The following is a 21,692-nucleotide window of genomic DNA, read 5'->3' on the forward strand; positions in this document are numbered from 1 at the left end:
TAATATAATCTGCTCCTCTGGCCTTAGTGAAGTTCCAGGTTCACAGCTTGTTAAAAGCTAATGATGGCTGGCGCCGTGGCTCACTAGGCTAATCCTCCACCTTGCAGCGCTGGCACACCAGGTTCTAGTCCCAGTTGGGGCACCGGATTCTGTCCCGGTTGCCCCTCTTCCAGGCCAGCTCTCTGCTGTGGCCAGGGAAGGCAGTGGAGGATGGCCCAAGTGCTTGGGCCCTGCACCCCATGGGAGACCAGGATAAGTACCTGGCTCCTGCCATCGGATCAGCATGGTGCGCCAGCCGCGGCAGCCATTACAGGGTGAACCAATGGCAAAGGAAGACCTTTCTCTCTGTCTCTCTCTCTCACTGTCCACTCTGCCTGTTAAAAAAAAAAAAAAAAAAAAAAAAAAAAAAGCTAATGATTAGGATAATGATGATTGAGTGACCGCAGTTAACCAAATGTTCCCTTCTTCAAGAAAACAAGCCCTGCTGGTGGGAGTGTATATTGATACCTCCTTCTAGAGAACAATCTGGAGACAGGGACTGAAATTAAATACACTTGACCCCTTTGCCTCAGAAAAAAAAACTTTTGCATGGTGCATAACAAGGCCCAAAGCTATTAATCACAGTGTGTGAAGTGGGAAGCTGGAGACAGCATAGATGTCTGTCACCCAAGGAAGAGATAATAAAATTTGGTGGAAGTTTATCAACTGGGGGGTGCATTGGAGTACAAAGATGAAGAATAAAAGCAAAATGTTCAATTTAAAAATAAGTAACAAGTGTACAATTAGTACAGTATTACTTGTATACTCTACACACACATACACAACACACACACAGTAGCGCCATATCTTTGTTACCACACATACACATTTTAGGATACCTTTCCAGCACAATTCACTGGGTTCCTGCAAGGCTCAGAGAAGATCAGAGGTTAAAAGAGGGGGGGATACAAAATAAAACAAGAGGAAAACCTGACACAGTTCAAGATCTAATGAAGCATGTACTCATCCTCATCTACCTAAGGTCCAAACACAAAAATGAAAACAGACTTGTTGTACAAATGTTGCTTTAAATACTGGCTCTGGGGTGAGCATTTGGGCTAGCAGCAAAGATGCGTGCATCTCATATCCAAATGCCTGCACTACCACCTCTGACTCCTGACTCGAGTTTACTGCTAATAAACCCTGGGAGGCAGTGATGATGGCTCAAGGAATTGTGTTGCTGCCACCCATGTGGGAGATCTGGGTTGAATTTCAGTCTCCTGGTTTTGACTTGGCCTAGTCCTGGCTGTGGCAGGCATTTGGGGAGTGAACCAGTGAGTGTGAGCATGTACTCTCTCTCTCCCCCCTCTCTTTATTTCTGCCTCTCAAATAAATCTATCTGCAAATTTAAAAAGAGGGCAGGCATTTTGGTACAGTAGGTTAAGCTGCCACTCAGGACACCTGCATCTCCTATCACAGTACGAGTTGGAGTCCAAGTCGCAGCTGCTCAGCTTCCCATCCAGCTTTACTACTGTGCCTGGGAAGGCAGCAGATGCTAGCTCAAGCACTTGTCTCTAATGGGAGACCTGGATGGACTTCCTGGTTCCTGGCCTTGGTCTGGCCCAGTCAAGGCTGCTGTGAGCATCTGGGGAGTGAACAAGCAGATGAAGATCTCTCTTTTTTTGTTCCTTTTTCTCTTTCTTTATTTTTTTAAAGGTTTATTATTTTATTTGAAAGTCAGAGTTACCCAGAGAGAGAAGGAAAGGCAGAGAGAGAGAGAGAGAGAGAGAGAGAGAGAGAGGTCTTCCATCCGATAGTTCACTCTGAAATCAGCTACAATGGCTGGAGCTGGGCCAATCCAAAGCCAGGAGCTTCTTCCAGGTCTCCCACATGGGTGCAGGGGCCCAAGGACTTGGGCCATCTTCTACTGCTTTCCCAGGGCATAGCAGAGAGCTGGATTGGAAGTGGAGCAGCCAGGACTCAAACCAGGATGTCGGTGCTACAGGAGGCAGCTTTACCAGCTAAGTCACAGTGCCAGCCCCTCCCTCCCTCCCTCCCTCCCTTTCTCCCTTCCTTCCTTCTTCTCTTTCTCTCTTTCTCTCTCTCTCTTTCTCTCTCTCCTTCCCTTCCTTCCTTCCTTCCTTCCTTCCTTCCTTCCTTCCTTCCTTCCTTCCTTTCTCTCTCTCTCTCTCTCTCTCTCTTTCTTATTTATTTCTGTAAAGATCTATGTATTTTCAAGGCAGAGTTACAGAGAGAGAGAGGGAGAGACAAAGAGAAAGAGATCTTTCATCTGCTGGTTCACTCCCCAAATGGCCACAATGGCTGGGGCTAGGTGAAACCAGGAACATGGAACTTCATCTGCGTCTCCCATGTAGGTGGCAGGGACCCAAGTACTTGGGCCATTTTGCTCCGCTTTCCCAGGTCCGTTAGCAAGGAGCTGGATCAGAAGTGGAAGAGCTGGGACTTGAACTAGAGCTCAAATAGGATGCCAGCATTGCAAGCAATAGTTTAACCTGCTGTGCCACAATGGCGGCCCCTAGTGCTCTTTCTCTCTCTCTGCCTCTTTCTGTCACTCTACCTTTAAATAAATGAATACATTTTTAAAAAATAAAATTAAAAATACACACATAAATACTAGTTCCAGTAAGTCTTCCTGGGCACTAACACTCTCACCTCTCCAGTATGAAATCCTATTTTTGCCAAGGTCTATGCCTCCTTTTTCACATCTGTAAAATAGAGATAATAATATTTGGAATTAAATATATAAAATACATGTAAAGTATTTAGAGCCATGAGAGGCACATAGTAAACATTTAATAAATGTTGGATATCATTGCTGTTATCATATTATTGCTATTATTATATAACTTCTTTTGAACAAAGGAAGGGAAAAGCTTGAGGAATTCATGTCTACTTCAAAGCAATCTTTGTTAGAAATAGTGGGTGAAGGCAGGCGCCACGGCTCACTAGGCTAATCCTCCGCCTTGCGGCGCCAGCACACCGGGTTCTAGTCCCGGTCGGGGCGCCGGATTCTGTCCCGGTTGCCCCTCTTCCAGGCCAGCTCTCTGCTGTGACCAGGGAGTGCAGTGGAGGATGGCCCAAGTGCTTGGGCCCTGCACCCCATGGGAGACCAGGATAAGTACCTGGCTCCTGCCATCAGATCAGCGCAGTGCGCCAGCCGCGGCAGCCATTGGAGGGCGAACCAACGGCAAAGGAAGACCTTTCTCTTTGTCTCTTTCTCTCACTGTCCACTCTGCCTGTCAAAAAAAAAAAAAAAAAAAATAGTGGGTGAAGGGGCCAGTGTTGTGGCATAGTGGGTTAGGCCATTGCCAGACACGCCAGCATTCCATGTGGGTACCTTTTCGAGTCCCGGCTACTACACCTCTGATCCAGCTCCCTGATAAAGCAGCAGAAGAGGGCCAAAGTGCTTGGGCCCCTGTACCCATGTGGGAGGCTCATGTGTAGGCATTTGGGGAGTGAGCCAGGTGTTGGAATATCTCTCTCTCTGTCTCTCCCTCTCTCTCTGTAACTCTGCCTTTCAAATAAATAAATCTTTGAAAACAAAAATGAATGCAGAAGGGAAAATGAGTATCTATTCTAGAAAGTTTAAATCAAAAGAAAAAACAAGCTGGGAATGAGAAATGTCAGTTAGAAAATGAAGTGGCTTGTGGATGGAATTCTAATCACCAAGCCATTTTTGTTATGAGGCCGCCTGATCATAGGAGTCTCTGAGCAATTTGATTTTTAAAAGGAGCCTCCTGCAGACAGTTAAAGATCACTGGATGCCAGGGGTTAGTAGGGGAGGGAAGGAGGAACAGACAGAACACAGAGGACTTCCAGGATTATGAAAGTATCTGTGATATAACAGGGATCAGTATACATCGTTATTCATTCACCTATAGAAGAGACACCAAGCACGAGCCCTCACATAAAGAATGACTTTGCTTGGGGGCTGGCGCGCCGTGGCTCACTTGGTTAATCCTCCACCTGTGGCGCCGGCATCCCATATGGGCGCCGAGTTCTAGTCCTGGTTGCTCCTCTTCCAATCCAGCTCTCTGCTGTGGCCCAGGAGGGTAATGGAAGATGGCCCAAGTGCTTGGGCCCCTGCACCCATGTGGGAGACCTGGAAGAAGATCCTGGCTCCGGGCTTCGGATCAGCACAGCTCCAGCCCTTGTGGCCATTTGGGGAGTGAACCAATAGAAGGATGACCTTTCTCTGTCTCTACCTCTCACTGTCTATAACTCTACCTCTCAAAAAAAAAAAAAAAAAAGAATAACTGTGTGATAGTACTGTGTTTGGAAGTTCGCCAGGTGTGACAATTGTGCCACTCGGATACAGGCTGTTGATAGTGAAGAGATCAGTGAGGGGTTGGAAGCAGGGGGCATATTGTACTCTCTGCTCCACTTTGTTGTGAACCTGAAACTATGCTGTAGTTAATTGGTTCAGTGGGTCAAGGTGCTGCTTGGGATGCCCACATTCTGTATTGGAGTGCCCTTCCGGTCCTGGCTGCTCTGCTTCAGATCCAGCTTCCTGCTAATGCACCCTGGGAGATAACAGAAAATGGCTCAAGGGCTTGGGTCCCTGAGACTCATATGGGAGATCCAGATATTGTTCCAGGCTTTGGCCTGGCCTGAGCCCTGGCTGTTGGCGGCTTTACCTGCTTTGCCACATTCTGCCCCAATCTTCCTAAAGTACTAATGTTTCTAAAAGGCAATACACGAAACACTCCATGGGCTTCCCAGCCTGCAGGAGAAATACAGTGTAAATCTCTCTCAGTTCTATTCTCCTCCTCGCTCCTCGGCCCTGGGTAGAGGCCCTTGTTCATGCCTCTCCCTGTCAGTACTGCCCTCCCTCCTCTTCTTTGGCTGTCCAGATGGGTTTTTTTTTTTTTTTTTTTTTTTTTTTTTTTTTTTTTTTGACAGGCAGAGTGGACAGCGAGAGAGAGAAACAGAGAGAAAGGTCTTCCTTTGCCGTTGGTTCACCATCCAATGGCCGCCACGGCCGGTGCACCACGCTGATCTGAAGGCAGGAGCCAGGTGCTTCTCCTGGTCTCCCATGCAGGTGCAGGGCCCAAGGACTTGGGCCATTCTCCACTGCACTCCCGGGCCACAGCAGAGAGCTGGCCTGGAAGAGGGGCAACCGGGACAGAATCCGGCACCCCGACCGGGACCAGAACCTGGTGTGCCGGCGCCGCAAGACGGAGGATTAGCCTAGTGAGCTGCGGTGCCGGCCCTGTTGATTCCTTCTATCAAGGGAATATCTCAAGCTATACCACCATTCCATTCCTCAGACGTCTATAAGATTCATTATTTGTTGTTTGTGTGGGCGCTTAATCCTCATGTTCTTTTTGTATTTTCCCTTGGCTATTCTTGTTATTTTCTGTAGTGACAGGTCAATGGAAGTTCCTGAAGGGCATCCAGTCTCTTCCTAATGAAATCACGAATTCATGGAATAATGAATTCATTCTCTTTTGAAAAAGAGGACTTTATGTAGTCTGGTCCATGAATTGTGAAGGCATTTGTGTGTTTAAAAAATTCAAGATCAAGTCTAGACTTTCTTGTGTATTTTTCCTAGTTTTCCACACAAGGCAGCACTATGTAATAAGCCTCTTGTTCTTTTGCTTTCAACCCAATGCCAGGTCATTGCAAGTAAACTCCCCTTTAATGAAACAGCATGTGACTACACATAGCGATTATGATGCCAGAAGCAGAAGTTGGAATATGAAGTGTGAGAAAGGATCCTATGTTGTTTCTAGCAGCAAGAATCTCCATAGAGGGGATAGGGACGTAATTTGGTAACTTCAAAATTGCCATGTAAGAGGTATTTAAAAGATTTGGGAAATAAAATGGGATATTTAAAATTTTCTGAGAAATCTAGAACAAGGGCCGCCATGCTCCTCAGTGACTCCCACTTTGGGGAAATTATGGAACATGCAAGAGGGTGAAGCATGGAGTATCCCTGATTTTGAGAAACTGACAGTTTTTTGGGGAGCACAGGACTTCAACAAAGAGAACAACTATAGGGAGGTCAAGAAGCAACATTAAAGGAAATAAAATCCAACACAAATTTTCATCTATAGAATGTGCATACACTTTACAGATAGTATTTCATATCCTCACTGACCTTTCGAAGAAGAAACTGTCAGTTCCATTTTAATTATTTTATTTATTTGAAAGAGACAGAGATAGATAGGCAGACAGGCAGAGATCTCCCATCTCCTAGTTCTCTCTCCAAATGCCCTTAACAGCCAGGGCTGGGCCAGACTGAAGCCAGGAGTTTGGAATTCAATCCACTTCTCCCACATGGGTGGCAGGGACTTTATCAAAACCCTCACCTGCTGCCTCCTAAGGTCTTCATTAGAAAAATTCAGAATTGGAGGCAAGGCCAAAACCAGAACCCAGGCACTCTGATACGGCATATCCAAGCAGCATCTTAAGTGCCACACCAAATGCCCATCCCTCATATGAAGCTCAGAGGAGATGAGTAGCCTGCTCAGCATCGTGCAGCTGGCCATCTCCAGAGAAAGGATTTGAATCAGGTGCTGGCAGGCTCCAAAGCCTGTGTTCTTTCGCTGCTGATCCTTCCTAAGTTCTTCTCCTGTGCTGTCATGGATCCTCCAAAGTAACGTTGAAATTATTGTTGTACCTAATTTAACACAGGTATGCAAAACCTGGCAGAATTTTAAGGTTTCTCGCTTTTGCAAAATGGTATTTAAAACTATTATAATATTTTTACACATGAAAAAGCAAACAGGTGACAGTAAAGACAAAATGTTACCCTGGAGCCACCCATTGCTTTGTTGGCTCCCATATAATTAAAGTAATTTCTTTTCTCCTGCAGGCAATTATATGGAGCTAGCAAGATGAATAAAAATAAACTTATTCATGATTGTCTGGAAGTCGTTTCAAAAGGTGATGTGGAGCTCATCTGTGATCATATTACTAATGTCCATTCCATTCTCGGAAACCTTGACTTTCAGCACCCAGAGACTGGGAATACACCCCTCATTACTGCAGCAGAAGAAAATCTAACAGAGGTAACACATGGTGTGCTGGGCCCAGGGATAAGTGTTCTCCCAAGCTAAGAATTGTGAACAGGGTTATGCCCCATCTGCACAAAAGAGTCATCCTAAATTTAGACAGGTGCCACCAGTCAGCCCACAGATATGCCTGCTGTGTCCAAGGCCAGGGACGAGACTTCCCAGTGTATACAGAGGTGAATCACACAATAATGCCACCCACGAGGAGCTACTGCTCAAATGGGACCACATAAAGGATCCTGAGGTTTTTCTTCTTCATTCCCTACCCTCTACTCCATCAGTATCTGGAACTGAATTTTCTGTTTTATTTTTTTTTAAAGGTCTTATTTATTTATTTGAGAGGTAGAGCTACAGTGAGAGGGAGAGACAGAAAGAAAGGTCTTTCCTTCCATTGGTTCCACTTTAAACCTGATGTAGGGAACTAGGAATAAATAATCAAATAATAAGACCTAAAAGGGAAGGAGACTTTGTCCTCCGTGTTGTGTTTTTTTTTTTGTTTTTTTTTTTTTTTTGACAGGCAGAGTTAGACAGTGAGAGAGAGAGAGACAGAGAGAAAGGTCTTCCTTTTGTTGGTTCACCCCCCAAATGGCTGCTATGGCCTGTGCGCTGCGCTGATCCGAAGCCAGGAGCTTCGGTCTCCCATGTGGGTACAGGGCCCAAGGACTTGGGCCATCCTCCACTGCCTCCCCGGGCCACAGAAGAGAGCTGGACTGGAAGAGGGGCAACCGGGACAGAATCCGGTGCCCCGACTGGGACTAGAACCCGGTGTGCCGGCGCCTAGTGAGCCACGGCACCGGCCTTCGTCGTCTGTGTTCTAACTGTATCTCCAGCTCCTAGCAGGGTGGCTGACACATCTAGGTGGTTAATTGATATTTAACAAGAGGATAAATGAATGGGCCGGTGCTGCGTTACACAGATAGGAGAGGCAGAGAGAGAGAGAGGTCTTCCATCCACTGGTTCACTCCCCAGTTGGCCACAATGGTCGGTGCAGGGGCCCAAGGACCATCTTCTACTGCTTTCCCAGGCCATAGCAGAGAGCTGGATGAGAAGTGGAGCAGCCGAGACTCGAACCCAGCGCCCATATGGTATGCTGGCACTTTAGGCCAGGGCATTAACCCTCTGCACCACAGTGCTGGCCCCAACCATATTTGTTGAATAAATTACCTCTTCAGGGGGCTGATATTTGGTCTAGCACTTAACACATTATTAGAATGTCTGCGTCCCATACCAGAGAGCCTACCTTCAGTACCCAGCTCTGCTCCTGATTCCAGCTTCCTGGTAATGTGGACCCTGGGAAGCAGCAGTAACGAATCAAATGATTTCGCCTCTGCCACCCACCTGGGTGTTGTGAGAATTGGGAATATGAGTCAGAGAATGGGGGTTATGTTTTTCTGTCTCACTTTGCCTCTCAAATAAATTAAAAATTTAATCACTCCTAAACTATTTGAAACTATATTTGAAACTGTCTCCCTGGACGCACTTGCAGAAATATTTGCAGCAGTCAAGATTATATAAACCTCAATTTTTGGGCTTTATATTCTAAGTTATAGACAATTATAAAACTTTGTTTTGTGAATTTAACATAAATTACAATATCTAGTCTTTGAAAATAGTATTCAAAATATCAACCACATACGGAGAATTTTTCACCACATTTAAAAAGGCAAATAGTGGCCACCTTTATCTAACTCAGTCCTCCGTTTTTATTCCCTTCTCATTCTCTTTTCCTGTATCATGAATCAGAGCCACATGAGCTCTGAAAATACGGTTAGCACTGAAAAATAAGAACGTTGTGTTGCAGGTTGTTGGGTTTCTTCTGGAAAAGGGTGCAGATGTCACCCTCTGCAATTACAGCAACCTGACCGCGGTGCACGTGGCTCGTTGTGACGTCCAAAGGCAGCTCCTGGCTACCAATGGAGTCCAGGCTCCTCAAAGGCAGCTTCTACAGAGTTCATGGCAAGGTGATCTCGAACAACTTCAGCACTTACTGGTAAGTTACGTGGATGTTTGCTTCTGCCTTTGGGTGCTTGGATGGTAAGGAGGGCACAGACTACATGTGACTCCTTTGAAAGAAAATTAGGTTCTTTTCAAATGCAAGCCCAGAAAGTTTCAACCAAGAAATCTGTGCTTGGTGGGGAGGGAGGGAACAGGACCAAACTGGATTTGGGGGTGGCAAACAACACAATGAAAGAATCCAGCAGCGGCTTTTTTCCACCTTCCTACAGCTGGATGCTGCTAGGAGAAGTCCCGAAGCACCCCTGGGCAATGATGTGCCCGCAGGAAGCCTCGGAGGACCGCTGTCAACTTGCTTACACTGCTCCCTTGACATCATTGCCATTTGCACAGTTGCTGTTTCAATCCCTTCGGGCCCGATGCAGTTATTATCTTGCTCTTCAAAAGGGAATCAGAGAGCCTGTGCCTTACATAATAGTTATTGTGACTAAAGAAGTTAAGAGGATACCTTTTATAAAATGCTGCCTTCTTGGGTTATCGATCCTCTTGTTTAGATTTTCTACTTCCAGCTACTTTTCCCCCCAAGCATCGTGTAAGATCATATGCATAATCAAGGGCGTTAATTATTAGTAACCTGCATTTGTCTACTGTTGGCGTTCACTTTCAGAGGTACTGTCTAGACCACGTGATCTTCCCACTGAAGGGAAATCAATTGCTGCTAGGAAACAGCTTCTTCATGTCCCTATGGTAAAGACACAAACAGACAAAGGAAAATGAATGACATTCTAGTCACATTCAGTACAGTTCAAGGATAAATGTAGCAAAACCAAAGGCCACTTTACATCTTTTTTGTTGTACCAAATGTTAGTCTAAGGTTGACATATATGGTGAACCAAGGCTTAGAAATTTTTTTGAAAGACAATAAATTTTATTTTAATGGTAGTTTCAACAGCTGTAATTATAATCTGATTTTTGTTTACACAACCACGTTTTCTGCTCAGTTTTAATAAACTGATGCCTGTAACTGGATACACAGCTTAAGCAACAGATTGGTATGGTGTTGCAAGACTATTAACAACTCAAGACTTTTTATTGGTTCTAACTAATAATAAACATTGGTATAAGAGGTGATTTCTTCTCAGAGTATGAAAAAAATTAATTCCCACAGCACCTCTCTGAGGTAATATCATTATCACTTGGTTCCCTAGAGAAGCTGAGGTAGAGACACTGAATACACGGACATGGTGTAAAGTGAAGTAGAGATGGAAATTAGTGGGTTGTTTTGTCTACAAAATAAACAGTTTGGATATTTTGGCCTTCCTGTAGTTTTTCAGTGTTGTTTTATTCAAAGTGAATTCCAGTTTCATTGAAGCAACAAGTAACATCTACATATCCACTCCATTTGACTACATAAATGCAATTTAATGAGCTGCCTTATTATTGTAAATCATTCATTCATTCAAGTAATGTGTGTTAGATACTCTCAAAAGTGCCTTTCAGACTCCATTCTAATCATCAAAGCAACCCTACAAGGAAGACACTGGGTTTCCAGCTTTCCAAGTAAGGACTCTGAAGGTCAACAGACAGGGTTGCTGCCTTTTGCTTATAAAATTAGGACACTCAGTTCAATTCAGATTTCAGATCAACAACAAATATTTTTTGTCACTATAAGTATACCCCAAATGAAAATTACTCATCATTTAACTGGATGTCCCTTATTTTACCAAAATGACTTAATCTCCATTGAACAGGGTGCTCCTGATATCACGAACCAGGGAAGCAAAATAAATAGCTCAAGGAGCTGAGACTGAAACCCAGGTTTGTCTTTCGGGCTTCTCTTCTTTCACCACAACACCTCCTTTCAGGATAGATTTTGAGAAAGAATATATTGACATTAAAATGAGAATTAGCCGAGTAATGACAATGCCGTGATTAGTAACAAGAGCCAGACAGTAAAAACACTATGGAAATAAAGATTCATGTTTTAAAGGCATCTGAAGAGTTCCTGGACATGAATTTCCAAAACCAACATGGCTTGACCCCTCTGATGCTGGCTGTGAGAGATGTGGACCTGTTTGAGAGTCTTGATATGTTAACAGCATACAGACCTGTGGAGGTTCTATCCGAGCTCCTCAGGCACCATGCGTGAGTATGAGTGGCTGGCCAGCACCTGCCAGCAGGTGTCTGTTCCGTTGTTACTTATAGAAATCACATGCCAACTAGATTGTTTTCGGTTACATGAGAGGGCTTCCAAAAGTTTCTGGAAATTTGGCACCATCTTTTAATTCCATTTTCCATGAGCTTTTGGAAGGACCCTTGAATATGTCAAATGCACATGCATCATCATAAGAGCAAATTTGCAATTGCAAAGTGACGTACAGATGTCAAAGTTTGGTATATATTATTATTATGATATCCAACTCTTTATTTGTTTAGGTAATGACTGTTAGTAGTTACTAGGAACGTCAAATAATTCTCGAGTATGCAGCGGCTTACCCTAATACACTACTAATTATTTTGAAAAGCATTGTCAATCTATCAAAAGTAGTTTAGAACAGTGATTTTCAGTTATATTAAAATGGCTACATGGCCAGCGCCGTGGTTCACTAGGCTAATCCTCCGCCTTGTGGTGCCGGCACACCGGGTTCTAGTCCCGGTTGGGGCGCCGGATTCTGTCCCGGTTGCCCCTCTTCCAGGCCAGCTCTCTGCTATGGCCTGGGAGTGCAGTGGAGGATGGCCCAAGTCCTTGGGCCTTGCACCTGCATGGGAGACCAGGATAAGCACCTGGCTCCTGGCTTCAGATCAGCGCGGTGCACCGACCGCGGCGGCCATTGGAGGGTGAACCAACGGCAAAGGAAGACCTTTCTCTCTGTTTCTCTCTCTCACTGTCCACTCTGCCTGTCAAAAGAAAAAAAAATGGCTACATGCCAAATGCGCTTTTAAGAGGGAGAAGGTGAATAATTTTTCTTTATAAAAAAGAATTGCAATTTGCTACTGATGTTACCTAGATATCTTATCATCAAGTAAGAACAGATGGTTCAAGCTCCTTCTCAGTATTTCATATAAATTTCATTAAAAAAAAAAAAAGAGGGGGAGGGCCGGTGCTGTGACTCACTAAGTTAATCCTCTGCTGCGGCGCCGGCATCCCATATGGGCACTGGGTTCTAGTCCCAGTTGCTCCTCTTCCAGTCCAGCTCTCTGCTGTGGCCTGGGAAGGCAGTGGAGGATGGCCCAAGTCCTTGGGCACCTATACCTACATGGGTGACCAGGAGGAAGCACCTGGCTCCTGGCTTCAGATTGGCGCAGTGCCGGCCGTAGCGGCCATTTCGGGGGTGAACCAATGGAAGGAAGACCTTTCTCTCTGTCTCTCTCTCTCACTGTCTAACTCTGTCAAATAAAAAAAAAAATAATAAAAAAGAGGGGGAGAGCTTCAAGGACATGAGCTTTTGTAAAAGGATCAGTGAGTATAATGGAATAAAATGGAATTTTGTAGCTATCATAGACTTTTGTGTTAGGAAACAACAGAGGCAATCGTTAAAATTGGAGTTTTCTGGACACCACTCCAAAGACGGTGTTCAATAGGTTTGGAGTGGAGTCTACAAGGCTGGAGATCAAAGGATGCTGTGTGTAGAAACACTAATTCAGGCAGATGAATAAGCTAAGATCCAACAAGTTGAGTGACTTGCTAAAGGCCATGTAGTAGGGCAGTGGCAGTATAGTATTTCTTTTGAAATATGACCTTTGATGGAGATAAGACCACAGGAGAATACTGTGACAACGCAGAACACATTGTCCAGTACCATAGCATTAAAGAGATTCAAATTCAAAAGTTTTAGGTCAGAGACCATGATCAACTTGCCCCTTCTCCTGGAACATGACAAATAAAGCAAGTTTTATCATTGTTTCCCTCACTAAAATCTGTTAATAGCATTCTCATCATTTATCCTTTAGATTTCTCTAAACTGATAGTTTATACCAAGATTCAATACGATACGGAAAGAGAGCATTCTGAACCATGGTTCATTCCCCCAAATGTCTGTTGTGGCTCGGCCTAGGCCAGGGTCAAAGTTGGGAACTTAGCTGGGTCTCCCATGCAGGTGGCAGAAACCCAATTACTTGAGCCATCACTGCTGTCTCTCAGGGTCTGCACTGGCAAGAAGCTGGGAATATCAAACCCAGGTTCTCTGATGTTGCCCCTGGGTATCTTAACCACTAGGGTAAATGCTCATTCCCATTATCAGCTTAATTTTGAAGAGTGATTCTATCCTATCCACCATTTTTGAGTGATAAAAAAGCTTGCAGTTAGTATTAGAAAACATAAATAAAAGTTAGCAGTTAGCCAAGTAATTGGGAAAAAAAATCAAATGAGCAATTTAAGATGATAAGATAGCAGTTTATCAAGATATTTTTGTCTTTACTTGATTTATGTACCCTTAAAGAATTATGACATTTTTTCTCTAAAGTTGGATGTTTTCTGCAAATCTTAGTTGTTTTTAGAATGGAGCGTGGGCATGGGAATAAGGTATAGATTTATCCCTTTCATTCAACATCTTTAAAAATGTCATCCTTTATTTTATACACTTTTAAGTAATTATCTTCAAACTACATAAACTTTTACTTATTTGATGTCAATGGTTTTTCCTCTCATACTGATTTTCATTTTCAGCAAATTTAACTAAGTAATCTTTGATGTTGATTTTATCCTTAGAGATCCCAAACTCTGCGATTTTAGTGGAAAATCAGCAATACATTATGTGTCACAAATAGAGAGTTTGAGGAAACAGCAGTTATTGGACATTCTAATGAATTCTATGCCAAAACCAGGTAAATATTTTTATTCCATGTGTGCAATTCTTTAACTGAAAAAGAGCCCTCTTAGGAGTCTTCCTTTTCCCACATCTGTCTGATGGATTGACTTAAAGGAATCCAGCCTACAGCTGTCATTGAGCAGGCCCATGGTGCTGTCAGGCTAATGCCAGCTCCAGACTTCTGAGAGTGGGAAGAATGGTCAGGGACACGTCACTGAAGTCAGAGAAGAGAGTTTGCTGTGAACTTGAAAGGGAAGGGGGGATGGTTAGGGGTTCCTGAAGCCTGGGCGCTAATGATGGGGAGGAGAACCTGAGCAGAGGCACAGACCCAGTTGCAGGGGAAGGTGCAGTGACAAGCATGCGGCTGAGCAGCCAGTGACTTGTGAGGGCTGCTTGTCTGTATTGTCGGATGGACTTGTTGTTTGAGGCTTCTCAGCAGGGGACAGGTGTATACCTAAGAAGGTTTCCTGAACAGGTGAGTCTCACTGGGATCCTTGAAAAGAGGAAAGGGCTTGATTTTTGTACTGTAGAAGCAGTGTGTCATGAGTAAGCTTAACTAATCCCTGAGGCTGACGGGAGCCTGGAACCAAACATTCACATCAGAGAAAAGAGAAACAGAAGATCAAATCCATAAAGCGACTGGAGACAGGCTTAAATGTTAGGCTGAAGGACAAATGTTTCCCTCAATAAAATAGTGTCACTGAAGAATTTTAAACCTGAGGACGATGAAAGCCTTGTTTTAGGAAAACTAACCTGTTCTTACTGTGTAGAATGGACTTCAGGGAAAAGGCAGAGATCTCCATTAAGAAGGTAGAAACGCCCATAAAGAGTCCTTGGGTGGGATGTGGTGGTGCACCTGAGAGTGCTGGGTATTTGGGTATGATGAGTCTGTTGTGAAAGAACAACTCACAGAACTTCGAGATGTAAAGCTGGTGAAGAAGGCGCAGAAACTAAAGTTGAGAGTTGCATTGAAGTTGATTGTGAAGTTTCAGACCTGGGGTGGGCACTGTGGCACAGTGAGTTAAACTGCCACTTGGGATGTCCACATCCCATATCAGAGTGCCTAGCACTGAGTCCCAGCTTCTCCACTTTTTTTTTTTTTTTTTTTTTTACAGATAGACAGTGACAGAAAGAGAGAGACAGAGAGAAAGGTCTTCCTTCCATTGGTTCAACTCCCCCAGATGGCCACTACAGCCAGAACTATGCCAATCCAAAGCCAGGAGCCAGGTGCTTCCTCCTGGTCTCCCATGCAGGTGCAGGGGCCATTCTCCACTGCCTTCCCGGGCCACAGCAGAGAGCTGGACTGGAAGAGGAGCAACTGGGACTAGAACCCGGCGTTCACATGGGATGCTGGCGCCACAGGCAAAGGATTAATGAAGTGAGCCATGGTGCCGGCCCCTTCTCCACTTCTGATCCAGCTTCCTGTTAATGTGCCTGGAAAGCATCTGCTGATGACCCCGGTTCTTGGGCTCTTGCCACCCCCGGGGGAGACCTGGATGGAGTTCCTGTCTCTGGACTTCAGCCTGACCCAGTCCTGGCTATTGCCAGCCTTTGGGGAGCAAGCCATCAGATGGGAGATCTCTCTTTCTGTCTGTGTTTTTCCCTCTCTGTGTCACTCTGCCTTCCAACTAAATAAATCAATCTTTGAAAAATAAATTAACAAAATAAAGTTTTAGGCCTCAAAAATGTAGAGACAGAAAGACAACCAACAAAATAGCATAATATTCTGATTTGGTAAAGGTATTGAATGGGGGGATGGGTAATGAGCTTAAAAAACAGTGACTTTGAGAGAAGGTTGGGACTTTTGAGCAGCAACTTTCTGTATTACAGGGATTGTGGTTAAGGAGGGGTTGAAGTGTTAGGTTGGGAGTTCTCTGCAGAAAGTTTATGAGGACCTGAAAGTGCATGAGATAGTTGAAGGACGGATGATGAGGCGAAACTGCAGAGGGCTGAACTGGGCAGGTGTACCCACCTTGAGGTCTCTCTGTGTAAGACCCTCAGCTGTCGGGCTGGAAGAGCGATGGTGTCTCTCAACAAGAAACACTGGAGACAGGCCAGATGAGCATGTCCACTTATTAGCGATCAGGCACAGACTTTTATAGGGTAAGAGGGGGAGAAAAAGCCTGGGGCAGTAACAGCAATTCTCTAGGGCAGAAGGGGCAGCATGCCAAAAGACCCGTAACCAATCAACTTATAGGTCACATAGGCCACGTAGGCCCCTGGGCTCCTTTGTGCAATTGGCCTACATCTGGAATGTGAGAGTTGCTCATCTGGAATGTGGGACTTGCTCATCAGCTCTCAACCACAAAGGCACAGCCACAAGGCTTCCAACAGGAAGGGGGATGGGGGAAATGGGCCTGGAGCTCTGCTGCCTGCCAGCGGCCAGGCTGTGGGGTCCCATGGAATCACCCACACACCCTTACGGAGAGATGAACACCTCGAGACTCCAGAGAAGAAAGACAGAGAAAGAGAGAGGGAGTCCTAAGAAGGAAAGAAGCAGGAAGCAATGTCAAATTGGAAAGAAGATTACATCACAGATATGGGGAGGAAGGGAGAAGTTTCAAGGGCAAAATGAAGGCAGAAAATAGATTGCACAAAATAAGAAAGGAAAATATAGTGAGGAAAGGAAGAGCCTGAGTACGGAGTCAATGTTTTTCAGCTAAAGGTAAGTGGAAGAGACATTGGAAGAGGGAGTTTTTGTTGTAAAGAGCCCACGCTTACTCGAAGAGGTCAGCGTAGCAGAAGGGGATACAGATGACAGCAGTGACTCCTGGGAACTAACTGGGAATCAACTGTTTGTGTTCAGACTCTATAGATTTTTTAAAAAGATTTATTTATTTGAAAGGCAGAATTACAGAGAGGCAGAGGCAGAGAAAGGGAGAGAGAGGGGGGAGTGAGAGGGAGAGAGAGAGAGAGAGAGAGAGAGAGAGAGAGGTCTTCCATCCGCTGGTTCACACCCCAGATGGCTGCAATGGCAAGCTACACCAATCCAAAGCCAGGAGCCAGAAGCTTCTTACAGGTCTCCCACACAGGTGCAGGGGCCCAAGGACTTGGACCACCTTCGCTACTTTCCCAGGCAATTAGCAGGGAGCTGGATTGGAAGTGAAGCAGCTGGATCTCAAACCAGTGCCCATAGGGGATGCCGGCACTGCAGGCAGTGGCTTTACCCACTACACCTCAGTTCCGGCACCAGAATGCTATACATTTAATATGGCTTCTAGTGCAAGGTGGGAAGTTATGCTGGGATGAGCTGAGGGCCTTTATCTTTGACAGCTGTAGAGCAAATGTCATGTCCAGCTCATTGTTAGGGGTTTCACTTAGCAGCTTTGCCTAAAACAGATCTGTTAACCGCAACTGTTTGAATTGATAACCGTTGATACCTATTTATTTAATTCAATGGTATTTCCCCTTTTACTCACCAGAAACAAAAGGTATGTGATCTAATTTTTTTAAAAATGACTGGGTGGGCTGCACAGCTCTGATTTAACTTGTTAGCTTCATTGTGTTGTCATCATCTGTACTTCCCACAAAGGGGCTGCAGGTAGAGATTCAGAGAAGGAAACTCGTGCATTGACTAGGCCAGCCCTAAGACTTTACTACCCTGGACAAGTCATACAGGTGTTTCACAGTTAAGTGAAATAGACCAAGACACTTTAAAAAAATATATTTACTCAGGCCGGCGCTGTGGCGCAGCAGGTTAACGCCTGGCCTGAAGCGCCACCGGCATCCCATATGGGCATCGGTTCGAGTCCTGGCTGCTCCACTTCCAATCCAGCTCTCTGCTATGGCCTTGGAAAGCAGTAAAAGATGGTCCAAGTGCTTGGGCCCTGCACCCACGTGGAAGACCCGGAGGAAGCTCCTGGCTCCTGGCTTCAGATTGGTGCAGCTCCGGCCTTTGAAGCCAACTGGGGAGTGAACCATCGGATGGAAGACCTCTCTCTCTCTCTCTCTCTGCCTCTCCTCTCTCTCTCTCTCTGTGTAACTCTGCCTTTCAAATAAATAAATCTTTAAAAAATATATTTACTTATTTGAAAGGCAGAGTTACAGAGAGAGAAAGAGAGAGAGAGAGAGAGAGAGAGAGAGAGGGAGAGACTGAGAGAAAAGTCTTCCATCTGCTGGTTCCACTCCCTAAAGGGCCACAATGGCCTGAGCTGGGCCAATCCAAAGCCAGGAGCTTCTTCTGGGTCTTCCACATGGGTGCAGGATCCCAAGGACTTGGGCATCTTCCACTGCTTTCCCAGACCATTAGCAGGGAGCTGGATCGGAAGTGGAACAGCTGGGACTCAAACTGGCATCCATATGGGATGCCGGCACTGCAGGCAGAGGCTTAATTTCCTATGCCCAGCACTGGCCCTCAAGAAGCTCTGTCTACCATGATGAGGGCTAATCCTCATGAAACATGAGGGACAATGTCCTTTCTGTGCATGTGGGCCCCTGCAGAAGAGGGTGCCACACCCTGAGCCAGCTGCTGACAGATTTAATGGTTAAAATTTCTTCCTCACTGGGCCAGCGCTGTGACATAGCGGGTTAATGCCCTGGCCTGGAGCGCCACCAGCATCCCATATGGGCACCAGTTCGAGTCCCGGCTGCTCCACTTCCTATCCAGCTCTCTGCTGTGACCTGGGAAAGCAGTAGAAGATGGGCCAAGTTCTTGGGGCCCGCACCCACTTGGGAGACCTGGAGTGGGCTCCTGGTTCCTGGCTTCAGATGGGCGCAGCTCCGGCAGTTGCGGCCAACTGGGGAGTGAACCAGCAGATGGAAGACCTCTCTCTCTCTCTCTCTCTCTGCCTCTCCTCTCTCTGTGTAACTCTGACTTTCAAATAAATAATAAATCTTTAAAAAAATTTCTTCCTCACATTCCAGCATCCACAGAGATGTTGCATCAAGGACATTAAGAGTGAGGTGACCGGGTTTCTATTAAAGCAAAATGTGACTCTTGGTTACATTCAACTCTTCACAGAGCTTAAGGCTTGGTAGGCATTTAGCTGTTGCCTGATTTCCTTTAACTCTCAAAAATATATTATTTGTTCAAAATTAAAGTAACTGTTAATTTTTTCTCTCTTTAAATAATGATAGCTACCACTACAGAGTTCTAAAAATTGTAAGTCATCTATTCCATGGATTTGTCCTGTTCTCATACTTCTTCCTGTAAAAATTATTTCTCTGAAGGGTCAACAGGATCCCAGGCCCTATTTCAGGAAAATTTTTGATAAATGGGGCTGATTCTAGAACCTAGAGCTAGCTTTCCTATGCAATTGCTTGAGGTGAATCTTACCAACATATGTTCTTCTGTTTCTTCCATCAGAAACACATGCTGAATCATTGCTTGACATTTGTCATGATACAAACTCTTCTCCAACGGATGTAATGACAGTCACCAAAACTCAAAACATAATCTTGCAAAGCATCAGTGACAGTGAGGTAAGAAGCTTTTTTTTTTTTTTTTTTTTTTTGACAGGCAGAATGGACAGTGAGAGAGAGAGAGACAGAGAGAAAGGTCTTCCTTTGCCGTTGGTTCACCATCCAATGGCCGCCATGGCCGGTGCGCTGTGGTCGGCCCACCGCACTGATCCGAAGCCAGGAGCCAGGTGCTTCTCCTGGTCTGCCATGCAGGTGCAGGGCCCAAGGACTTGGGCCATCCTCCACTGCACTCCCGGGCCACAGCAGAGAGCTGGCCTGGAAGAGGGGCAACCGGGACAGAATCCGGCGCCCCGACCGGGACTAGAACCCCGTGTGCCGGCGCCGCAAGGCAGAGGATTAGCCTATTGAGCCGTGCGCCGGCAAGATGCTTTCTTTAAAGAAGCTAACAAAGGCTGCAAAACCTGTTCCACTTACTGCACCATCAGTGTTACTTGGATATTTTGTAATAATCATAGGTAATAATCATACACTTTAATGCAATAATAAAAACTTAAATCACAGTTAGTTTCATGTCAGAGCAGTAACCCACTAATCTATTCTGAAACTTATACATAATGTAAGTGTGTGTGTGTGTGTGTTAGTCATTTGGGGCTACTATTAACAAATACCATAGATTGGGAAGTTTATAAACAAAGAAATGTGTTTGTACTTTTCTGGAGCCTGGATGTCTGTGATCAAGGTGCCAACATGGTTGGGTTCCAGTGAGGGCTCTTTCCAGGTTGCAGACTGCCCGCCTGTCATTGTATTCTCACGTGGTGGATGGAGAGCTGGCTAGACCTATGGGGTCTCTTTTATAAGCACTCTAATATCATCACAGGGGCTCCACCCACATGACCTAATCACCTTTGAAAGGCTTCACTTTCAACTACCATCACACTGAGGGTTAAGATGGATTTTAGGAGGATACAAACATTCAGCCCATAACTGTTTGTGTCTAATTTCAGATTGTTGCAGCTGACCTCATACCAATTAAACTTAGCTAGTCTTTATGTACATTAATACTGAAATAGAGATCATTATTCTGATATAAATTCCATCATTGGGGACCATAAAGGGGCACCTCGTGTGATCATCATTCTGTTTTGATGAATGACTCCACAACATGTCCCATACAATACAGTACCATACTATACCATACAATACTAGTAACCAACATTGTGACCCATAGAAAATAGAATAATGCCCAAGGTATATAATTGGTAACAGTGACTGCCCAGAAAGAGACCTGGAGATGTACTTCGCATGGTATACTCATTTCTGCCTTTTGACTGTTTTTAAGAATTAATTTAAGGGCTAGCTTTGTAGTATAGTAGGTTAAGCTGTGTGCTGCTTCGAGTCCTGGCTGCTCTGTTTCCAATCCAATTCTCTGCTAATGTGCTGGTGAAAGCAGTGGAGAACAGAGTAGTTGGGCCCCTGACACCCACTTGGGAGACCCAGGTGGAGTTCCTGGCTCCTGGCTTAGTCCTGGCCCAGCCCTGGATGTTGTAGCCATCTGGGGGAGTGACCAACAGATAGGAGTGTTTTCTCTCTCTCTTTCTCTGTCATTCTGCCTTTCAAATAAATAAAATAATTCTTAAAAGAATTTCACTTAGCCTGAATAGTTAAAAATGTTACTACTCTCTTTAAAGGACTTTCAAAAGATTCTTAGGAGAACTATGCATGAGCAGATGGAAGCTCTTTTTCCCTGTGTCCACCTGTCTCTCTCCAGCTTTGTCTCTGTGATGCCTAAATAAATTGATGAACAAAAACACATTTGCTTTTCATTTTCTAGAACATACTTATGCAATTGTCTTTTTGAAAGGACCAAAACTTCCTTCATATTAGTATTCTTTTCATTCACCTTCAGGACTTTCTTTGAACTTTTGCTATGCATTTCTTCTTACTGTTGTTGAAATAAAGGTTGAACTCATTTTTGAGGGCTGAATAGACTCTTCCACTGTTAGGCTTGCCGTTTCTTCTCTAGTGCTTTCTCTAGGGTTTAAATGGCAAGCCCCAAGGTTATCTTTCCCTTCTTTTCTTTGAATGGGTGCTTGCTTTTCTTTTTAACTGTCTGAAATAGTTCTTTATAGTGCACAAACACAAGCAGTTGTCATGCTGGGAGGATTGCTCTCAAGAGGCTCTTTATAGACCCTCCCCGGTGGTTTTCCATCTCAAAGAATCTTCTTTCCAAACTTCATTACCTGGAATTTTAAGGTTGCTTTTCTCTCCTGTGGCTTTGGGGCTCCATTGTGTGCAGGTGAGAATGCCATGCTCTATTTCTTGACCACCTTTCACTTTCTGAGTTGTTGTCAGTGATTTATGAAATCCATCTATGTTAGGGGTTTGCTATTCTAATATTTCTCACCTTCACTCAATATTAGGTTGTTATTATTTCAATTCAACTCCTGTGACACCAAACCATATGTTAGAAAATTCTCACTGTTCTCTCGTGCACAGGGAGGCCGCCTGTCAGGTTTCCCCCACTTGACAATAAACCTTTTCCCTTAAAAAT

At 44.8% G+C, this 21,692-nt stretch overlaps 1 protein-coding gene across 2 annotated transcripts in view; it reads left to right on the forward strand.

The window, feature by feature from the left end:
• Positions 1-21,692, forward strand: part of MAP3K19 (mitogen-activated protein kinase kinase kinase 19) — a 69,246-nt gene that overhangs the window by 2,250 nt on the left and 45,304 nt on the right. For both annotated transcript variants that reach the window (XM_051849600.3, XM_089329285.1), the window contains exons 2-6: positions 6,821-7,016; positions 8,821-9,009; positions 10,963-11,117; positions 13,681-13,796; positions 19,086-19,201. In XM_051849600.3, the coding sequence (XP_051705560.3) occupies positions 6,843-7,016; positions 8,821-9,009; positions 10,963-11,117; positions 13,681-13,796; positions 19,086-19,201 (750 nt within the window). In that variant the 5' untranslated portion in view covers positions 6,821-6,842. The remainder of the gene's footprint in view (positions 1-6,820; positions 7,017-8,820; positions 9,010-10,962; positions 11,118-13,680; positions 13,797-19,085; positions 19,202-21,692) is intronic.

This window comes from Oryctolagus cuniculus, chromosome 3 (genome assembly GCF_051225735.1).
Source record: "Oryctolagus cuniculus isolate XC-2025 breed Fujian yellow rabbit chromosome 3, ASM5122573v1, whole genome shotgun sequence".
NCBI lineage: Eukaryota > Metazoa > Chordata > Mammalia > Lagomorpha > Leporidae > Oryctolagus > Oryctolagus cuniculus.